A 21534-nucleotide genomic window follows, 5' to 3' on the forward strand; every position below is an offset into this window, starting at 1 on the left:
GCATTGAATAATTTTGTACGTATGCTGCTTCTACACAGTGTACACACTATCCCAGTGTTCCACATGCATCTGACACTATTTGATCTTTAGCTTCCACCTGTACGTACGCAAGCTCTCACATCCTTCAATGTCTTGCTTTCACTCTGCAGGCAAAATAATGCTCGTAATTTATAATTAAGGAAACACATATATATTGGTAATTTTACTTTTTCCTAGGCTGCTATATGAATACCTTAAGAGGGCATGGTATTTACTATTGCTTTGGCATGTGGTACCAAACTCCAACTGGCCAATTGAATCCTGAGGGCATACCAATCCAATTTTTTCTTGTTCCAAAGCCATTTTCATGTTCATGTCATCAGCTGATCATGTTTGACAAAAAAAAAAAACTTTAGGTTGGTCTTACATGCATCTTTATCATGCTTAAATACCTCTACATGTTATTTAAGGATTTGCAAAATTAATTTTTTGTTCAAATTCTGTTTAAGGTATACATCTAGCTAGCTGTTCTTTTTCTCCACCCCCCACTTTTCCCCCCAAAAAAGAATTAAAGCCTGATCACATGAACCGCTTCAAAATACCATAACATCGTATATAATAATGCATATTTGGTAGTATTTAATAGAATCCTTTATTTAATTGATTCGTTCTCAATAATTATTTTAAGATTATCCTTTTGACGCATATTCCTATTATACTTATTTGGGATGATCCTCTTCGTTATAAGTTGTTGACTGATGCATGTTTGGTAGTAAAAAATTGGCTGTAATTCACTGCTTCAACTAAATATAAATGTATCCTCATGTCATGTCATTTCATTTGCCCAAATGACTTATTATATCTTCCTTTTGTTTTTCATTACAAAAAATTTAGTGATGTTTTTTTTTTTTTTAATTACATACAATTTTTTCAGACCTAATTTTAATTTTTTTCGATTGTAGTGATCTTTTAGTAATGAAATTAATTATTCAAATAGAAGAATTAATAATGAGCTAAACTTATGGTGGCCGTTGGAGCAACTTTGGCGGCACGTAGATTCAAATCAGAACAGTGTGCAACCGAACCTGCAGCCATGTTACACCAGAAATAGTCTCAGCCTTTACAACTGCAGACTCATTACCCCAACACCAGAGAACTAGACAAGGGGCATGATGAGTATTGCATTGACATAAATTTATGCTTTATCTTTCAGCTTCTGTTTGTTAGGTAAGAAATTTGGAAGAAAAGATTTAGATAAGAATTAAATTTAAAATTGGTAAAACTCGGACTGTATTATCTTTTATTTATGTTTAATTCTTTATTAATCTCTTTTCTGTTTTTATTTAATTAAATATTTTTAATTTTTACTTTATTTCTCACTTATTTTTACTTATTATTTTTAATAATTTGTATCCATCCTATTTCTCTCTTCTCTACTCGTGCGTATTCTCAATTCTCAAATTGATCAACCTAGCTTAGGGACTGACCCTTGATGTTTTATCTAGCCCTATGTATACTTCTTTTGCATTCCTCACATGGTGTAAATTTAAGACGTGATAATATCAAGGCGTAACTCTCAAAACAGAGGAAACGAGAACTAAAAAATTGAAACAAGAGTACTGATGTGTGAACCGCATATCATACACTCTATTAACAATATTTTTTCATCTTAATATCTTTCTCTTCCATTCATGAATCATGTCATATTCCGTATTATACGTATAATTTTTTCTCTTTCTCACATTCTAACACCCAAATGTCTATGGGTGATGATTTTTCTTGAAACAAAATCTTCATGTTATATATATATATATCACCCCTTTGTATTTCTAGAGGGCCACAATATAGTGCTATTAACGATCACAAATTCCATACGTGGGTCGACAGAACAGTCTTTTACAAATGTTGTGTAACATATATACATACATATCCACATCACATGATCATTAATATAATGTAGTACGTACGTCTGCGAAGAAAACCCCACTTTCATCCATCATTACATGACTTTGAATATGTAAAGAGGTGGAGCGAGGTCTAGCGTGAGGTACAAGTACAATGGTAAATGGTGCAAGGTGGAGCACCTTTATTTACTATTTTTAAATGACTTAATAATCAATATTAACAGTTAGATAATGTTAAATAATTAAACAGTCTGCCTGTCTATGTAGGCCCAGTTTTTATTTTTTTATCACTTAAATATGTTTTCGATTATTGTAATTTTTTTTTTAATTTTGGTCATTGTAAATTTATTTTGTTCATTTTTAGTTGTAGTGGGTTTGTATCTTTTTAATTTTGGTGTCGTATTTTGTTTATTTTTATTTTATATTAGTTTGTGTTTTTTTAATTTTAATTTCTGTAAGTGCAAGTTTATAGGGTTATAAATAAAAAATTAAAATACTAAAGGGAATAAACTTAAAAAAATAAATTTATAAGAACTAAAAATGAATTTTTTTACAACTAAAATAAAAAAATACCAATTTATAAAACTAAGATTAGGAAAATGAATTTGCAAGAAGAAAAATAAAAGTTCTTGTAGACCTCAGTCAAAAAAAAGTTCCTGTAGACCAGCTGGTGGAATCAATTAAAGTTTTATATATAATCTCTTCAATTTAAGCCAATTAATTAATCCAGGTATTATATTCATCGTGTCTAATTCTTCTGCTTGTAACTCTGGATTTTTGTACAGAAAATGTACGTAATTTGATGAATCCGTTAGCTTGCTAGAAGGTTTGGAAATGTGAAGGTGGATGAGGATGATGAGTTGGGTGTTGTGTCACGTGGTGTAATGATTTGCGGGAACTAATAACATGTAGTACTACTGTTTGCTGCAACAAATTAATGAGTGAAGTTGTCCTCTCTTTTATCTCTATATAATTTTTATTTTATTTTTGTCTTCTTAGGCGTTGCGAAATTGAAGAAAATTTAAAGGACCTTAAAGAATGTCCTTCAGTTTCAGCAGACAGACGAGTTTAATTAATTAATTTCTGTTTTCATGATTGATGAGGCAAATTAAATAGCTCATGCAGGAAACAAGTGGTGAAGTTTGTAATTGAATTTGCAGGCAGCCAAAGATTGAGAAGGCCATTTCATTTCAGCCTGCAGTTCTCTCTAGATAGAATATTGATCTTTTCTCTGATTGAATGAGTTTTGGGCTGAAAAATGATGAATGATGCTGTTGCTGGTGGATGGAACAATTGCAGCTTATTCAACCAAGAATTTGAGTGGTCCTTCTAATCCAACATCCATGCTCCCTAGCATCAAAAGGGAACAACTGAGGCCAAGTACTGATCGTGCAAAACATGAGGAGGTTGTGGTGGTACTTGAGAAATTCTCAGTCCCTTTTTCTGGTAAGATTCTTGTCTCGCTCTCTCTGCTATATATACTTTTCTCTTCATTCCATACTATCATATACTGAGTGATATCCATACCAATACATTGCATATTATACTGTGTTGCTACTATTTCTTATGAATATCTACAACATCGTAACATGCTGCTGCTTTACAAATTTATTTACAATAAGGATGTGTTTGCAATTTCGAATTGGTTCACAATCAAATGAACAATATGCGGAGCTCAAAGATGACGAGTAATGGTTGGAATTTATTATTATTTTTTCTCTTAAATATATTTTTGGTACAGGTAAGTACGTCAGTATTTTTATTTTAATTTTTGTAAGTTGATGTTTTTTAATTTTGGTTCAAGTAAGTTATTTTATTTATTTTTAGTCTTCCTAAGTAAGTTTGTAAGTGTGTGTGTGTTTTTTTTTTAATTTTAGTCCATTTAATATTCATATATTTTTATTTATATAGTCCTTATAAGTTTGAGTAAAATATCTTATAAGAATCAAAATTAAAAATATGTAAATTTATTGGGATTAAAATTAAAAAAATAAAATTATAGGAAAAAAATACTAATTTATCGGGATCAAAAACATATATATTTTTAAGTTATAAAAGAAAATTAATAACTGTTGTGCATGTAATATATAGTACTCCCTCGCGCAAGAAACTTTTGTACTTATTTTTTCATTTTTCAATACTTTTTCTTGCCTTAGCTTTTTAGATTCTCAAGCAGTTGTCTAGATCTTCCTCACATCACATGTCTTCATTTTGATCACTAATCCGTGAGACAAAATGGGTGTAATACCACCATGTTAAATTTAGAATGGATCTACTTCAAATGTTGAATTATGAGAGAGAGCTAGTGATCTTCTTGTGAATGCTTGAGAATTGCTACTAATTAATTTGTTGTGTCCAAGACATTCCCTTTTACACTTTAAATTTGTCAAAATGAGCTGAAGGTTTTTCTTAAATAGCCTGATATATATTATGCAAGTTGAGTTCTCAAAAATCAAGCCGAATTTTAATTAGGCCTACCCTAAAAATTAACTAATCCATTTGAGTTATAAGCTCACAGTGGATTGAACCAATCCACTAATTTAACCTTTTTTTTAGTATGATTATTAATTTTAATTATTTTGGATATTTTTAAATTAGCTTTTTGTGTTAAACTAGATCTTCGTACTAAAACCAATGATACATACTTTTTATATTTGCATTAAATTTAAGGGTTGAATAAATATATTAAATATCAATTTAACAAAGGAGTATGATGATAATTTTATATAAAATATTATTTTTATGTAAATTATTATATTATTAATGTAGTCGTAAAGTAAATTTAAAAAAAGAAAAAAAAACTCATGGGTCACTTTTTTTGTCCCACGGCTCATAAGAAATTGCAGTGGCGAATTTTTAATCTGTAATTAAATTGGTCAAACTTAATAACATAATTTAAAATTTTATTAAGATACTTTTGATTACCAAATTGTGTGAATTTTGTTCTCATTTATTTGTGATTACCTGCTTGTTTGTTGGTTTGTCATTTTTCTTTCTTTTTTTTCTTCTTGTTTTTGATAAGTAAAGATTTATTGAGATAAAAAAAAGGCAGAAAAAGTACAAGATGTACAAGTTCTGCAAACAGTAAAGATATGTTGTTTTGTCATTTTTCTGATAAATGATAACAATTATCGGGTTGAATTAATTTATGAGAGCATATATACTTCGCATTATATTAAAAAAAAAAATACACACCCACTTTTCGAAGAAAAGATTATAAAGTATATTCAGGCATCCTGGCCTATACGATAAATTTCTTGTAGTTAATAAATATATCATTAGATATCTGGACTTTTTTGTTCATGCAGGTATTCATGCATCTATCCAAAGTTTCAACCTGAAATATTGTTTACTAGGCCAAGGACCATGAGCTAGAGATACCTGCATTTGTACAAGGTAATTATCCCAATTTAGAGATTTTAATTGAAAGAAAGAAAAAAAAAATGTAATGGAAGGACGTAGACAATGTCCCATTAATTTGTCTGTTTGTACCTTAAACGGTTATGAAACATTTTTCTCTATACATATGCTAATTAAGAGATAACAAATACAATTTTGTATGTTATAATCCGAAAATCCAGGTGCATGCAAGTGCAACACTTTTTTATTTGTGGTTGATATTATTGATTTTAGTGGAGTGGAGAATCAAGACCATCTTGAGAAGAAAGTGAATGGAGGGGTTGATGCCTCTGTGAAGGGAAAGATGGCATCTTCCTGAAAGAGGGTCTTTTTTCAAGCTGTTGTATGGTTCTCTTGGCATAGAGTGTCTGAAACAATGGGGATGCTCTCTCCTTGAACTTGAGAACAGTAAAGAAGAGAAGTCTGTAACATATGAGAATCACAAATAGAGCTGCTAAGTCCCACCACTTGGAATGGTTTAATTCAATGCCTAACATGTGTGTGATGACGTATTCTCCACTCAATTTTGGGTCACCAGGTAACAGAGGATCAAACTCAAGCCCAAGCAAGTCATTCTTGTAGGAACCCTGCAATGCATTAATTATATATATTTCAAATCATAAAATCAATATAATGCATCATTTGGCAAGTACTATATAACTTGTCACAATTTGTTTTCTTTAAATGTTAAATCTTAATATCATATATCAAGTTAAAGATACCCAGCTTTCTATCAATAAAGATCATTAGATTTTGATTTCAATATTTTTTAATTTATTTTCATATAATAAAATAATATGCATTGTTGATAATGAAAATATCTACTATTTTTATTTATTTATTTTTGTTTATAAATTTTACTTAAATATAAATGTTAATAAAAATTGATTTTAAAAATATGAGCAAATTACAATAACACCATTAGAGCAAATTACATGTAATTTTTTTTTATTTTTCTACACTAACATCCCTTTTTAAATTTGAAAGTATTACCCTAACACTTTTTGTATGTTTAAAAACATTACACTAACATCAAGTAGAAAATGCATGTATGATTAATTAGCTAAAAAATATTCATGAAAAAATAGCTAAAAAAAATAGATTTGCCAAATTAATTAATTACCTGGATTGCCCAAGAACCATAACTGATATATGAAATTGGGTAGCGCCAAACCGGCTTTGGAAGATCAGAGAGCAACCTGAAGAATCCGGAGGTCATCATCATGATTCCCTGCCAATAATACAAAATTAATATATGTGGGTAATTTTTCAAGTACAATTAAAGGCCTAAATTGTAATTGTTCTTACTATTATTCCAGCCCCTGTAATTATTCCCATGAGGAAATTTGGAACAAGTGAAGCTACAACCATCATGAGGCTCTCTATTACCGAGATGCAGCTGTAGATGTTGAGAAAGAAAAACACAAAGTGACTGATTCCTGGCCTGAATTTCACCATGTTATACGTAATGGTGCTAGATGTCAGAGCAATTGCAACCAAGAATGGGAATGAAGAAAGGAAGTTGGCTAAAATATATGCTGCTACTCCATAGTATCCATTTAGCCTTTCTCGATAAAATACCTGTTTCATCATGTCAACAAATTAAATAAGCCTAAGTGTTAAACATGTATTGAGCATAAACACAATATACAAATTAATCAAAGGAGATTAATAGTGAAAACATTAGCAGCTTAGATTAATTAACTTGTCACATTTCCCAAATCAAAGTCTGTATATAATAGTAGCAGTATAGTAGTACCTTCATTTCTTCAATAAATGATGGAAAGCCACCAATTGACATGAATGTCATAAATCCTGATATAAATGCACCGCAGGCACCACGGGCCAGGATGGAAGTGTAGCTATAGCCAACATCAAAATAAACGGTTCCCACACATATGGATACAATGATGTAAATTATGATCCTCAACCAGTAGTAACCCACATCTCTACACATGTTCACAAATGATCTCTTTGTCAACGTTAATAGTTGCTTCCACCAACTAGCTTGACTTCCATGTTGTGTTGGAGGTTGAAGCCCTTCCTGCATGTAACACATCAATTAACCATCAACATAATTAATATTTTATGATTATGCTATCAGTTATCAAATGTTATTGTGCTGAAATGGATTTCAGTTCAGCATTGTATCAGTTGAATTAATTAGGTGTAGAGCTAAGTAGGGAAATGCATACATCGGTAGACAGTTCTTGAATTCTGTTTTTTGCCCTTCTGGCATATGTTGAACGCCTATATTTCTCAACTAGTGTTGCCTTAATCTCTGCTGTAGCCAAATTCATGAAAGGATCTGCTGAATTTGGAACATCCTAATAAGGAAAAAAAAAAAAAGAGAAAGAACAACTCCACGAATTAGTATAGACATTAATTAAAAACCAAATTGGACCCGGAAAAGTGAAGTTCAACTAGACAACTAGTTATCAACATCTATAGTTTCATTCTTTAAATTGAGAGGCAAACAGTATTAAATCTGTATCATACATCAAACACAAGAAAGAGTTTATTAAGGGGGGAGGGGGGTATAAGTACTCACATAATAAACCACAAAGCATGTTGTTAGAATATTATTTATTATCTAAAACATACATGAATTCTTTGAGATCCCTTCAGTGTAGCTGTTACAATGTCGAAATCAGAATTGATACATCGTAGGAAGTGATCAGAAGGATTTCTTTTACGTGGACAAGGGAAACCAGCTTCAGCAAAAAACTGTAAAAAAATTGAAAAACTTAGGCATTGAAACAGAGTTTCTAACCACAAAACATTGAATTAAACTAACTAAATAGAGAGACCTAACGTGACCATATTTTGGTGCTTACATCGAACATGTAATTTATTAATCATAATCATTCAAGGAGGGGATCACAAGTTAAAATTACCACTTTATATACCTCAATTGCCGATTTTGCTTCTCCAAAATAAACTGTTTCGCCCCCAGATAGTAAGAAGAGGTCATCAAAGAGTGCAAAGACTTCACTGCTTGGTTGATGAATGGAAGAGATGACAGTCCTTCCATCACGAGCAACATTTCTAAGAGTTTGAACAACAAAAAATGCAGAGGCACTATCAAGTCCACTGGTTGGTTCATCAAGGAACAGTAAGCGAGGCCTTGTAAGAATCTCAAGTGCAATGCTAAGTCTCTTCTTCTCCCCTCCACTTATCCCTCTCAAGTGCCAGTTACCAATTAACCTATCAGCACAGTCTTGAAGACCCATTTCTATGATTGTTCCATCAATGATGCTGTTAACTTCTTCTTTGCTCATTGATGTTGGAAGACGTAGATGGGCTGAGTAGGATATGGTCTCCTTCACAGTAAGTGTTCCAAGCAGCACATCTTCTTGAGTTACGTATGCCTGATAAATTAACAAGAACGCCTCTTAGAGATGCAATTGTCCATGCAGAATTAAAATAATATCTTTCTGCTAGAATAAGTTATTACAAAGTCACTTTTAGGAAAACATTCTCAAAGGCTAAATGAAATTCATTGATTCAAGAGTATTTCTTTCGAAATACTATATTCTATTAAAAGATAATATTTTCCACTAACTATATATCTACACGCATCCACAAGCAACAATATGTGTTACAAAAACTTTATATGCATGACATCAATTTGATTTGGTTAAAAATTTAATTTAAAATGATATTATATAATACTGATATTATTTATCAATGACATCCTTCTTAATAACTAAAATTATCGGATGTCTCTGAAGGGAACCTTAGTAACTATTTTTTAATGGTAATATACTGGGATTTTATTCAAAAGAACTTAGAAGCATTACATCCTCTAACATGATTTGGTCCAATTAAGATGGGACCTCCTCTACCCTGTAAGACTCAACAACTGAGAAAGCTATATTTGCTAAAATTCAAAAACTTACAATTGGATTAAAAACACTAATAAAATCAACTAATTAATGATGAAGCCATAACCACTTTTCAAACATTGATGACAAGTTGGATAATTAATTATTCCTAAACTTAAATCAATAATTAATGATATATTTCTCGTAATTTTTAGAGAAAAATCAGGATTCCCCTATATTAATCGATCCACATATTATATATTGAAAATGTGCATGTTACTTTACTCACAACAACACCGTAGCCGGCTCCTATGCCTTTTTTCTTCCCATTGAGAAGAACATTTCCTGTCATGACCACATTTTTTGAGAGTCTACCTGCGACAATATTAAGAAGGAATGTAAAATCATATAGATACAACTACAACCTTCTTTAACCGAAAGAAATAATTTAAAATTCATCAGCTGTTTCCTTTAACGGACAATTGTCCTCTGATTAACTGTGTCCAGAAATAATTGGGTCTTGTTAACTACTGCACAGATTTAGTGGAAAAAAAGACTTTATTAAAAATTATGTGGGAGTACATTTAAAAATCATAAAAGAGTGCATTTTTATACATATCAATAAAAACATTTCATCTTTTACTTCTTTAACTAATATTTGGACACCGTTAGCATTTTCGGAAATAATTTAACTCCTGCGTAGTCTGGAACTGATGAAGCTGATCGAAGACTTCATGATGTTCAACAACACTAATTTTAATTTTTGAGGAAAAGGGATATACAAGAACTATTGCACAGCATTTTTTTTCTTCTTGTTTTTATTTTTATTTTTTATGTATAAACCAATCGTCCGATTGGCAAAGATGATTATGAAGTTTGCTTTTAATTTGTTCATACACTATTCACATAAATATAACACTTCTTATTCACATAAATTTAATTAGAGGGTGTTTGGTTTTATTTTGTATACTTTTTTTTATCGATAACTACATAAATACTATTTTGAAAGAAATAATAAAAATAATATCTTTATATTTACTAACTAAAATATATGAACTTAAAATGATCAAACCAAACTAAACACCCTATGAGCAATTGCGAATTGAAAGGCGACATGCTAATTAATTTCTAGTGTTCGTGCTATTATGGTTAAAATTTTATGAGATCATTGAACATGAATTGATATAAAAATCATACATCATTCAATTAATTTGTGATAGGCGAATGTTAGATACAAGTGCAGAGACGAAACTGATCGAGGCCCAATCCCATTACAATGCTATGAAAATGACAACACAAAAGCCTGCAATGCGCAGCAAACCTACTACTCTATGGTCCCAACATGGCTTAAATTGCCTTTTATCCATGCTCTGGAAGTTGGTAGTAATTGGTAATGGTATAATGAATAATCATCTACTTATAGTGAAAAAATCATTATGCATTATAGTCACAGTTTTCATGTTTGGGAAATATATTTAGGGTCGTATATTTAAGGGCAAATGCCAAGAGCATCAGTTAAAAAACTTATATAAAATAAAAATATTTTTATTAAACGGTAAAAAATTGTGTTTTTATGATATTTTTTATGTTTTTTTATAATTTGCATAATAAATATTTTTTATTTTAATTTCTTAATAGATATCTTAAAGAACACTTATTAATCAGATCCTATATTTAAAAAAGACCTTTCAAAATCCGTGAGATAGGTTATAGTTATAGTTATACACTTCAACATGCATGTAATTCCAATCTCTTCGTTCCAACTACCAAAATTGAAGACGCCTCTGGCTACTAAAGTCTAAAGAGAACGATCAACTTGTCCTTTTCAATGTCAACTATCAGAAATTTCGAAAGTAAATGAATGGAGAATTAAATAATAACCACCACGACGCTGCTATGATTAAAGCCAATAGCAAAAAGTGCAAAATCCAGTGCACATTAAAAACCAAAAAAAAAAAAAAAACAAAACATGAAGAGGGAAAATAAAATAAAGCAAAATCCAACACATTAAAATAACTTAAAAAAGAGGCAAAACATAAGAGTTTCTCTTTTCTTTGTAATTATTTGAAACAGCAGCAATATAGTTGAGATTGTGTCCCGGGAACTTGGATGGTCTACTTATTCTTGTTATGCGTGGTAGTTGGGGATAACATCATATGCATACCCCACCACGTACCAAACCATTAAAACAAGGGCCCTTCTTTAGTGTCACTAGATTTGAGTTGGAATAATAATAGAAAACAAACAAAGATCAATTTAGTATATTCAACACACTTAAAAATTCAAAGTTTTAATCAACCAACCCCAAAGATAGATGAATCTCTATAAGGAAAGATTCAAATCCCAATTGATTAAAAGAATTTGTCCACCTCTAGAAGTGAGAAGACAATAATCATTAAAGGTTGAGCTTTTCCCAATAAAAATGACAACTTCGCTTTTTAAGTAGGTGAATCATGTTCATGAACCTTATCATGTTAGCACAAGAATGAAAGGTGTAACACACATATACTACAAATTAAGAGGAGATGAGATAGATAATTAAGTACCTGCAAGTGAATCAAGAAGGGTGGATTTTCCAGAGCCAGAAGGACCCATAATAGCCATGATTCTACCAGGCTCAGCATAGCCATTGAGTCCATTAAGCAACCTCTTGGTTGGTCCCTTTCCAAAGTTAGGAATCACCACTCTCAGATCTTGCCAAGCCAAGAAGGTTCCTCTGTCAAAGCCACTGTATGGCATCTCTCTCTCAACACCACGACCACCCCAATTGTTGTTATCGGTGGCCGCTGCTGATGATTCTATCTCCATGTTGTTGATCTCTGCAGCTAGCTAGCTAAAGAGAAGAGAAGTTTGACCCTGAAGATGGAACTAAACATAAAAAATAAATTTAACAAAGATAGATAGATAGATAGATAGAGGCTAACTAGTAGCTAGAAGGGAAACATAGAGTGATTGGCAACAAATACCAAACAACTAACTATTAATGCTATCATCAAATGAATTAGAGAGAGAGAGAGAGGGAGAAAGAAGGTAGAGAAGAGTTAATGGCTGGAGCATGAACAGATCAGAGGCATACAGGTGGCAAGTAAGGGAAATTAATGCGAGTTACAGGTGCATACATGTATACCATGCTTGTGATGGCACAGCTATGAATGCTGGTGTCAGTTTCAATATGGCTTTCTTCGTGTTTACATTTTCCATAAGGAAATTTGTCAAAGGATAATTCTCAAATTTAATTTCCATGAGTAATATCTTCATACTGTATTAAATGGAGAAAGTATTGACTTTTTTATATTTTTAATATTGTTTTTATTAGAAAAAATCACAAACAAATAATAGGAAATTTATAAGTTAAAAATATATCTTATTTAATCAATTGAGTTTAGACTCTTTTATTTTTTTAATATATTAATATATTTTATTTTTTATTTAATATTTATATTTAATTACAACTCATTAACAAATTAAAGATATTTTATATTTTTATTTAATTAAATATCATTAAAATTGGTGATTTTTTATAATAATTATTTTAAAATTTGTACATAAAATAATTTTAACTAATTGACAACATACAAATATTTACCTGACAATACATGAAAAATATTAAGATGATTAATATTTTTTATATGATTAATATAAATATATTATAGAACGATATCTAGTATATTATTCAGTAAAAAAAATTATAATTAACTCGATCTTTTGCATAATGGATCCATTCTAGTAAAATTTATAAGATTAAGTAAAAAAAAATGTGTGCTTAATTATCTTTTCATAAATTAACATTAAATACGTTTTTCATCGAAATTTGTGAAAATCTATGAAAAGAGAAATTAATACATTACATAAATTTCACTTATAATTCCTTGTCGTGCAAAAATAAATCTAACATGAGTGAATTTTTTTAGAAGAATATGAGAGGATCTATCCCTAAAAAATCCTTCATCTTTTAGCATGAGAACTACTATTTTATATGATATCATAACAAGTAAAAACTCAGGTTCATATAATTTGTTATGATTGATTACATATATTTATATTTGGAATGATTAATTATTTAATTGAACCTAACTTTTTTTTTATCAAATTTGTATACAGTTACTATGTTTTAAATATCTATATAGTTTCTTTTAGCGGTGATTTATGACTTCGTACTTGGAGCAAAATGTTACGTTAAGAGGCAATGGCGCAAAGCAACCTGAATCGAATTCCATTTCAAGATTAGGCTATCTCAAAAATAAAAAATAAATAAAAATTGATGTCACTTATGCAAAGGTTCAGGGACATTATTCTTTAGCATATATATGCTATAATTGTTTACATGAATATATATCTAGATCATGACATGTATTATATCTAAATTGTGTAATTAGGATATGAATTTTTATTTAATATTTAACTAATTTTCTCTTACCAGGTCAATGTATCTTAGGTTGAAATGATACTTCTATTTGTTATTTCATAATGTTGAGGATCTAATTTTAAATCTTAATTAAAAAATTTAAATATCGAACCATTTGTGTTAATGACTTTTGTTATAATGTATATAATTCGATTAACTAGTTATTATTCTTTTTCATGTTAACATCTGAATTAAAAAAACAAAGTTTTAGCTTTTGCATGCAGTGTATCGTTTGTATATTCTCATAAATTCATTAATGGCTTCAAACTTCATTTCTCAATTGAGTAGAAACTATATCAATCAATGAAACCAATAAATTCCTATTTACTCTTCCAAATTGTATGTGTATTAGTTATATATTAGTCTTTGACTTTGCAAAATATCTTTTATTTTAGTTTTTTGTGCAGAATAATAATGAAAAATAAAGTGAAAAATTAAAATAACGACATTATGTAAAATCAAGAAGCAACAATATAATTTATACTATACATAAACTATTTACTCTTAAAAATATTTGAAGTACGAATGTGTGATATAACCGCGCCTCCATACAGGACAATTTTTCCAAGATTTACACAATGTTTAAGGGAGTTATGTAAAACTCTTCAGCCATGCAATCGGTAGGTACCTTACAAAGTTACAACCACACCCGAAACCTCCTTAAGTCAAATGAATGTGATAATGTGTTATCCTTTAATTTATGTATTTTTTACAGCAACAAACTCATAATAAAATTTAATCTATACAAAATGTTATTGAAGATAATAACTTTACCAAAATTACTCTAAATCCTTCCTCATGTATGTGTTCATTATTTATATCTTCAAAGGTTATCACTAGTATATTTATTGTTTTTAAATATTCTTTTATAATTAATTAGAGGATCTAAATGTCAGTTAAGGATATAAAGTAACCATCTAGGCAAGGAACTGCTTGCATGGACGAGGGTGAAATTGCTCCCCCAATAAAATATTTTTCCTTTAACTTTAGAAGCAAGACTTCCACACATAGATGAAATATACTCCTTTGAAAACTTTATGGTATGTGTCGGTATTCATTTGCCAATTAGTACTCCCACCTAAACTTTTTCTACTTCAGTTCCTACATGTTAGTTCGTTAAGACCTACTTCCATAGAACTTTTACATCTTCCTTTTATGAATTGTCCTATAATTTTTATTGAGAGAAATTAATGTTTTTTTAATTTTATTTTAAACTGGTTTTTGTCTTGGACCATTAATAGTTGCATTGAAGTACGATTATTTTGAGTTGAGTATGATAAATCCGGTTAATAAGGCAAAAAGCACTTTCAACACCTATTTCTCCTTCAATAAGGCTCCAACTTGAGTTTTTATTTAAGGAGAACCAAATTTCTTAGACTTATCACTTGAACCAATAAATGTTGGCCTTTAAATTTAAGTTTAACAGATCATTACTTGCACGGTCATCAATTATGTAGTCTTTTAAATTATTAAAAAATTAGCATAAATGCTAAAAGAGCATTTTATGAAACTTATTTAAATTTATATTTTGTAAGTACTTAAACAAAAAAAATAAAGATATTTAATTAAATCTATATACGATCCTCTTTTTTTGCAGATTATTTTAATCATTTTTAAGACATTTTTTTTGCTTCGTTGGAAAATTCAATTTAATTATAACTCACCGACAAAAAATTTTAATCAGCAAAATTATATATAGATGGATGCCAAAACCAATTACATTTACATGCTAAAGAAACAAGGTTACAATTAATATAGCATAACCGAGTCCAATAAGCCATCCCCATAAAAATCTTTTACACTACCATCCAGTATTAATAATTATATAATTTAAAATTATTAGCTTTTACAAAAGTTATTTTAAAAGATGTAATTAAAGTCATCTTTAAATACCTATATAGCTTCTTTTTCAGCTTAAATATTTGCATCCTAATAAATTTCATTAAAACTCTTCTAACTATAGCCTTTTTTTAACTATTGGCCGCAAAAGTTGTTGAGAAATTGAGATTGTATGGGGTTTCAATTTGTACTTCTACTTGAAGTTTTTATGTATTTTTTATTGTTTAATACTAAATGATAATATAGGACACGTGGAATCAAAATCTAATTATTCAACCTGTTGAACCAGTAACCATTTATTTATGTATAAAACATAACAAAGTATTCGATTTGTTTCAACTATAAAAAATAGAATACAAATATCCTATTCAGATTTCCAACCATAATGATTGATCTATACAAAGTTACAAACACGTAAACAAATTTCAAAATCTCTCTCAAGGTAATTGTTATGAACTTCCTCTCAATTTGAACCCTTACCTTGAAATCCTTCATTGACACTTGTCTACTTTTAGAACTTCCACTTCTTAATATCTTTAACTTCAATCTCAAACTTTAACTCGAAATTTTACCATATTGCTAAACATTCTTCAAATCAACTTCAAACTTCAATTCAAAACCCAGCAGAAATAAACTTGGAACTGCATCGATCAGCAATTATGCACATCGAACGGAGCAAATTTGGAGACAGTTAAAAAAATACAACACAATCTGAAATTTCTTCTTCAAATTTTACAACTGACAGTGGCGGGATCAAAATTAAACCTAGGATGAAGTTTTATTTTTATATACTGATACAAATTATTTTAAAATTCAATATAAAAAGTCCCTGAGACAAGTCATCAACTACAGAACACTTATCAGAGCCTCCCGTAAAATTCGCAAATAATATAGCAGTAATATTTTAATCCAGTAGGCCGAGCATCATAACAATTATTAGCTTCAGCAAACGGATCATTACTCTTGTGGCGTCTCAAATCTTGTTGGGGTGTCAATTCCCATCATGCAGCAAAGGCCCGATATCAAAATTATTAGCAAAACTATACCCTGGATTAACACATAAAGCAATATTATCAGAACACCATAAATGTCATAGTCATGTTGCAGTATTTCCGCAAACCCTCAGCAGACGGTAGTCAAACATGAAGAGAAATCACACAAGACAGCCACAGCCACCTACTCTAAATGACCCACTCAGTCAAATATCAGATGCACAGACAAATAACGATGAAAAGTCATTATCGCTGTCTCGGGGCATATCAAGTGAAAGCATAAAAGGTGAAAGGAGCTAATTTGACAATATTATGGTATGTAGATAGTTAAGATTAAAATTAAATAAGCTCAATCTTAACCATCCATGAAAAACTAATGATCAAGAATCAAGATTACATCATCTCAGACTTAACACCTATTACACTCCCTTGTATTGGCCTGCCTGGCTGCCTACATATTGCAGGTTACTTGGTTACATATAGCACAGGTTCATGATAAAATCCGTTATCAGGGAAAGAAAAGCAAAATAACAAAACTAACGAACCTGATAAATAATAGGCCATACATTTATGAAAACAGCAAACCGGGTAGATAGGAATAAACGACAAACATTTCATGCTCTAGTTAAGAACAAAAGCAAATTTTAATCACTTCCTACCACGCTAAACTGAATTTAGGGCCTATTGAAGTTCCAAATTTTAAATTTGTTCTCTATGCTACTGAAATCTAGACACCCATAGCATTAGAAAGGATATTCCTAACACAGGTGAAGATAAGAGATTGGAATATCCCAGGACAAAGTGAAGAAGTATAAGCAAGTCAGGAAATAAAGGAGTAAACTGTAATGGTAAATATAAACGGAAGGTATTAGTTATTATAGATAATCTCCTCATCTCTTATCCCTACAAACTAGGAGTTATCTTTTATAGGACATTTGAATTGTAGTACAACAACAACAACAACAACAACAACAACGCCTTATCCCACTAGGTGGGGTCGGCTACATGGATCAACTTCCGCCATAATGTTCTATCAAGTACCATACTTCTATCCAAACCATTAATTTCGAGATCCTTTTTTATAACCTCTCTTATAGTCTTTTTGGGACATTTGAATTGTAGTACTTAATCTAAATTCATAGGGCCGAGACCCAAAGAGGATTCTTAGATGATTCCTTGGTATTTTAAGAGTTCTCAAAATGTGCATTGGTTAAGAATACTATAGTATTATTTACCACGTTTTTACATCTTAGATTGAAGGACAGTTCTACAAGGAATGTTGCCACATAACACTGGCTATTTTTTTTTAACAAAAACCAAATTTAACCAATTGCATAGCTTTTAGGGGAGCAAATGAAAAAGAATGACTAAGACCTCCTAAATCGAGAACATTACAGGATGTGGAACTGAACGTAATGATTTTATCATACTTGCATTGTTAAAACTGGAGTAGTTAGTTAGAAACAGACAACAATCTACCCAAGCAGGCCCAACAAGAGTATGGTTGTGGCACCATAGAATTTACTCATCAAGGAAAAGAAAAAAAATGGAGTTAAAAAAACAAGACAACTCCCAGATCATTGAGCTACTGCACTTGTAAAAATGGACAAGGAAACTTACCACTAAAATTCCCTCTAGAAGAGATGATTTAAGCTGGCAGACTTCATCACAAATTGTGGAATTGGTTGATTCATTCCCGGCTGTACTTTCTGCTAGAAATCTTTGCAGATCCCTGTAAGAAGGATACTGGATTGACCTGGAGGGATCCGACACATAAAGAACGGCATATTTTGCACCAGATTCCTCCACAGAACTGATAAGATTGGATAAAACTTCCCCTACAAATACACAGCAAACACAAGCATTTAGCATGTGGTAAATCATATCTAGCAAATCCCATACATAAAAGTATATGTACCTTCAGATTGTGTCTTGTCTACATTTTTAACAGCTTGAGAGCCTTCATTGCAGAACACAACCAAATCTGTTTTCCCTCTGTGACTCTCTTCCATCCTCTTGATCAAATAGTCCTGTCAATGGTAAATAAAGAGCATCAGGTCACCATACAGGACCCAAAATTCCATAGTAGACCATGTCAATTAATTTGTTGATTACTTGAACTGAGTGCAAAGTTGTGATTTCTTCATGATTTGCCCCATCCATGGAGCAAGATCCATGGAAAGCAACATTGCCAATTCCCATATCTCCACAGGCTTCAGCAAATCCTGAAATCAATGAGTTTTCCAAAAGCACATCCTCTGATGTAGAAACATAGGGAAATGCCACAGAAGTGTTGGATCTGGCGAAAGAGATCTGTTCATGACAATGGAACAGTATCACAGTGAAAAATAAAAAATGTAATTCCTTAAGAAATCTTAAATCACAGTTACTCAACATGGAAAGTTGACAGACTGCATGTCACAATTCACTCACCTTGAGCAGGTCCAAAAGAGCTGAGTCTGCATGTTTGTTCATGTTTAAATCTGAAGATTGTAACTGCAAAAGAAAAATGTAACATAATTTACTCAACCGACAACCAATGTCACTTCACTAGTTGACAGGAATCTAATATAAAGTAAACAAAAAATAAATACAAAAGTGGCAACATGAACTATCTATTTAGATGCTTGGAAAATGTTACCTCTCTACCAACAAATAAGAGTGCCAGATCCAGAGGCTCATGAAGTTTCTTTCCTTTGCACTATCCAAAATAAACAAAAATTAAAAACACTAAGCAACAACAATGATAGAAATAAAGTGAACAAAATTGAAGCAAAACTAGCATAAATAAAAAGAGAAAAAAAAAATCCCCTTCTCCATAAAGGTTGAGGGGGGAGAGAGAACTACAAAGTACATAGTGGGAAACCAGTCATGAAAAATAGTGTAATATACCAGAAAATTTGACCAGCCTGCTTCAGAAAAAACAGATTTTGCTAGATCTTTTGGAGAAATGACTTGGTAATTTACAGATTCCTTCAATCCATTTTCAGAGGCCCTGTAATAGTCCAGTAAAATATAAATGGTTTTCTGATTTTCTGAAGTACATAATGTAAACACATGAAGGGAATATTCGACAACAATACACAAACCCATTCTTACATAGAATAAATCACATCAAGTATCTGGCAATTTAAGGATGTTGTGAGTTGCCAATAAAAACTCTGTTCATGTTTTCCATTTATCCATTGCTTTCATTTTTTCACTCCAAACTAAACCTTAAAAACCACAAATTTGAAGCCTTAAAGTCCATCATATCTGCAGTTTTCTTGAGTAATTCAGAAAATCTATCTCCCGCTTATGAATCAAAAAGTGGGCATAATGCCAATGGAAACCTCAAAATGAAGTGTGGGGTTTTCTCTACTTCAAATCCTCCTCCCTTGATTTTCTTCCGTTTAGAAACCTTTTTCTCGTGTGGTTTCTATAAGCCAGACACACTACTTTTAATATCCCCAACACTACATTACAACCTTAGAAAACCCAAACCCCTGCTCCTTCCAACTACAAAATCCAAATTCACCATTCCTTTAACTTCCAGATTAGCCCTATCCTGTCCTAATCAGAAAAGGCGATTATAAGCTCGGCAATAACTCAATTAAATCTAAGTTGTTTGCTATTAGCTACATCCATACGAATCAAACACTAACAACGTGGAACATTGCAAGTAGTGATTAATTGCATAATGAACTAGAAATTGTCAATTTACACAAACACGAACAAAACAAAGAGTTAGAGAATCAGAAATTACAGTTCATAATGTGATGACCAAAGGAATGCGGGGACGGTGGAAGGAACTGCTAACAATCCATTCGGAATAAAAGCAAAAAAGAGAATGAAAGCAGCAAATAGCGGCAGCACCATCGTTGTTCCTGCACTCACAAAACAACAATTCGAAGTTAGATCGCGTGATATTTTTGATCGATCAGCTTCAGATCGAGCACAAACAACGTACAACTACAAATTTGAAGGCTCCACGATGGGATGAATTCAACAATCGAAATCGATCGAATCAGAGAGAGAGAGAAAGAGAATGAAAACCTAATGGTGTCTATTTTGCTATTATTATTTTTCTTGTTTTTATTAGAAAAATTGCAATGGACACCACTCTTTCTACATGCCTCGCTCTCGATTAAGATCTATGATTAATGATTAAATGCATATATGCTCGATTTTTTTTAATAATAAAAAACAATTTAAAAATGACAAATGATTTAAAAATAAGAAACAAGGATAGAAAAATTGTATTGAAAAATAAATAATTTACAGTATTATAATAATTTATTTCATATAATTTGAAGCATTTCAGAAAATACATTTAATTTTTATCTCCAGGTGCGTTAATCAATTAGCTTAAAATTATTCTAACTTTACAAGCAAAATAGTGATCTTAATAATAAAAAAAAAGATACACTTGATTTTCCTTAACTAATTTGTTAAGACATTACTGTGAGAAAAATAAATACAATAACGATATTTATTAAGTTAAAAAAGCATTTAAAAGGGAATAAATATAATACTAATAGAGTCTCTAGTACAATTTTTTTAGGGAAAAAATCAAATTTAATTTAACTGTCAGTTTGTTTTTCTAACTTTGTTTGTGCTAACGTTTTCTTCTAACTTTGTTTTGTCTCAGCTGAAATTTCCTAAAATGTCTTGGACTAGAGCTACTTCTTTTGCACTTCATTGTCAAACACATATAACTGGATTCTTCTTCCTCCGTATCCATCTCCTTTTTACATCTTCTATGGCTTCCTCCCTCATCTTCACAAGCTCACCAAAGTATAGTTGCTTTTGTGTCTCTATTGCTTCAAGCTCCAAACTAACTGCAGCTCGTTTGAATGATCTTTGTTAACTAGAGTAAGAGAGCATGTGCTTGATATGTCAGTTTTTGGATGATCTGCAACATGAATCGATTAAAGAGCCTGCTGAGTGTTGATTTCTCTTGGATTAATTGCTCCTTGAGGCTTTGAAGTCTAATTGTGTTGTGTTTCATTTAAAGTTAAGTTGAAGGGACACATATTTGCATATATATTTTGTAAGTAATAAATAAATTTAACTTTTAATTCAATGATCATGGAAGGTCTCCAAACAATAAATTAAACACACACTAAGTTCACACAATCTCGATAAAGATTGATCTTCTTCTATCACAATTTTACATAAATCTTTTCTCTCATGAATAACCAAAAATA

At 31.0% G+C, this 21534-nt stretch overlaps 2 protein-coding genes across 4 annotated transcripts; both read right to left on the reverse strand.

Annotated features, from left to right (window-relative positions):
• Nucleotides 1-5140: 5140 nt before the first annotated feature.
• LOC114377390 (ABC transporter G family member 15-like) lies at nt 5141-12246 on the reverse strand. Of its 3 annotated transcripts, XM_028335871.1 has the most exons (10): nt 12229-12246; nt 11656-11977; nt 9399-9484; nt 8180-8653; nt 7887-8009; nt 7478-7609; nt 7042-7326; nt 6591-6863; nt 6406-6513; nt 5284-5869 (listed from the first exon to the last, which is right to left on the reverse strand). In XM_028335871.1, exons 2-10 carry the CDS (start codon nt 11915-11917, stop codon nt 5513-5515), a joined length of 2100 nt encoding a protein of 699 aa, XP_028191672.1. In that variant the 5' UTR covers nt 11918-11977; nt 12229-12246; the 3' UTR covers nt 5284-5512. The 3 variants fall into 3 exon arrangements, with proteins under 3 accessions (XP_028191671.1, XP_028191672.1, XP_028191673.1); XM_028335870.1 differs by lacking the exon at nt 12229-12246 and having other exon boundaries at nt 5141-5869; nt 11656-12171; XM_028335872.1 differs by lacking the exon at nt 12229-12246 and having other exon boundaries at nt 8192-8653; nt 11656-12169.
• Nucleotides 12247-15633: 3387 nt separating this feature from the next.
• LOC114376052 lies at nt 15634-20458 on the reverse strand. The gene is made up of 9 exons (XM_028333965.1): nt 20295-20458; nt 20091-20211; nt 19238-19340; nt 18987-19046; nt 18779-18841; nt 18461-18658; nt 18264-18375; nt 17966-18183; nt 15634-16400 (listed from the first exon to the last, which is right to left on the reverse strand). Exons 2-9 carry the CDS (start codon nt 20201-20203, stop codon nt 16311-16313), a joined length of 957 nt encoding a protein of 318 aa, XP_028189766.1. The 5' UTR covers nt 20204-20211; nt 20295-20458; the 3' UTR covers nt 15634-16310.
• Nucleotides 20459-21534: the final 1076 nt, after the last annotated feature.

This window comes from Glycine soja, chromosome 11 (assembly GCF_004193775.1).
Source record: "Glycine soja cultivar W05 chromosome 11, ASM419377v2, whole genome shotgun sequence".
NCBI lineage: Eukaryota > Viridiplantae > Streptophyta > Magnoliopsida > Fabales > Fabaceae > Glycine > Glycine soja.

Bases quoted from the DNA above. Each gene is read 5' to 3' on its own strand.
- LOC114377390 (XM_028335870.1), bottom strand. From the start codon at position 11,917: ATGGAGATAGAATCATCAGCAGCGGCCACCGATAACAACAATTGGGGT. The intron at 9,485-11,655 runs GTACTTAATTAT...ATATTGTCGCAG, and splicing joins CCTTCTTGATTCACTTGCAG to GTAGACTCTCAAAAAATGTG. The intron at 6,864-7,041 runs GTACTACTATAC...ATGATGAAACAG, and splicing joins CATTTATTGAAGAAATGAAG to GTATTTTATCGAGAAAGGCT.
- LOC114376052 (XM_028333965.1), bottom strand. From the start codon at position 20,203: ATGGTGCTGCCGCTATTTGCTGCTTTCATTCTCTTTTTTGCTTTTATT. The intron at 18,842-18,986 runs GTAACATTTTCC...TTTCTTTTGCAG, and splicing joins TCTTATTTGTTGGTAGAGAG to TTACAATCTTCAGATTTAAA. The intron at 18,376-18,460 runs GTAATCAACAAA...TACCATTGACAG, and splicing joins CAACTTTGCACTCAGTTCAA to GACTATTTGATCAAGAGGAT.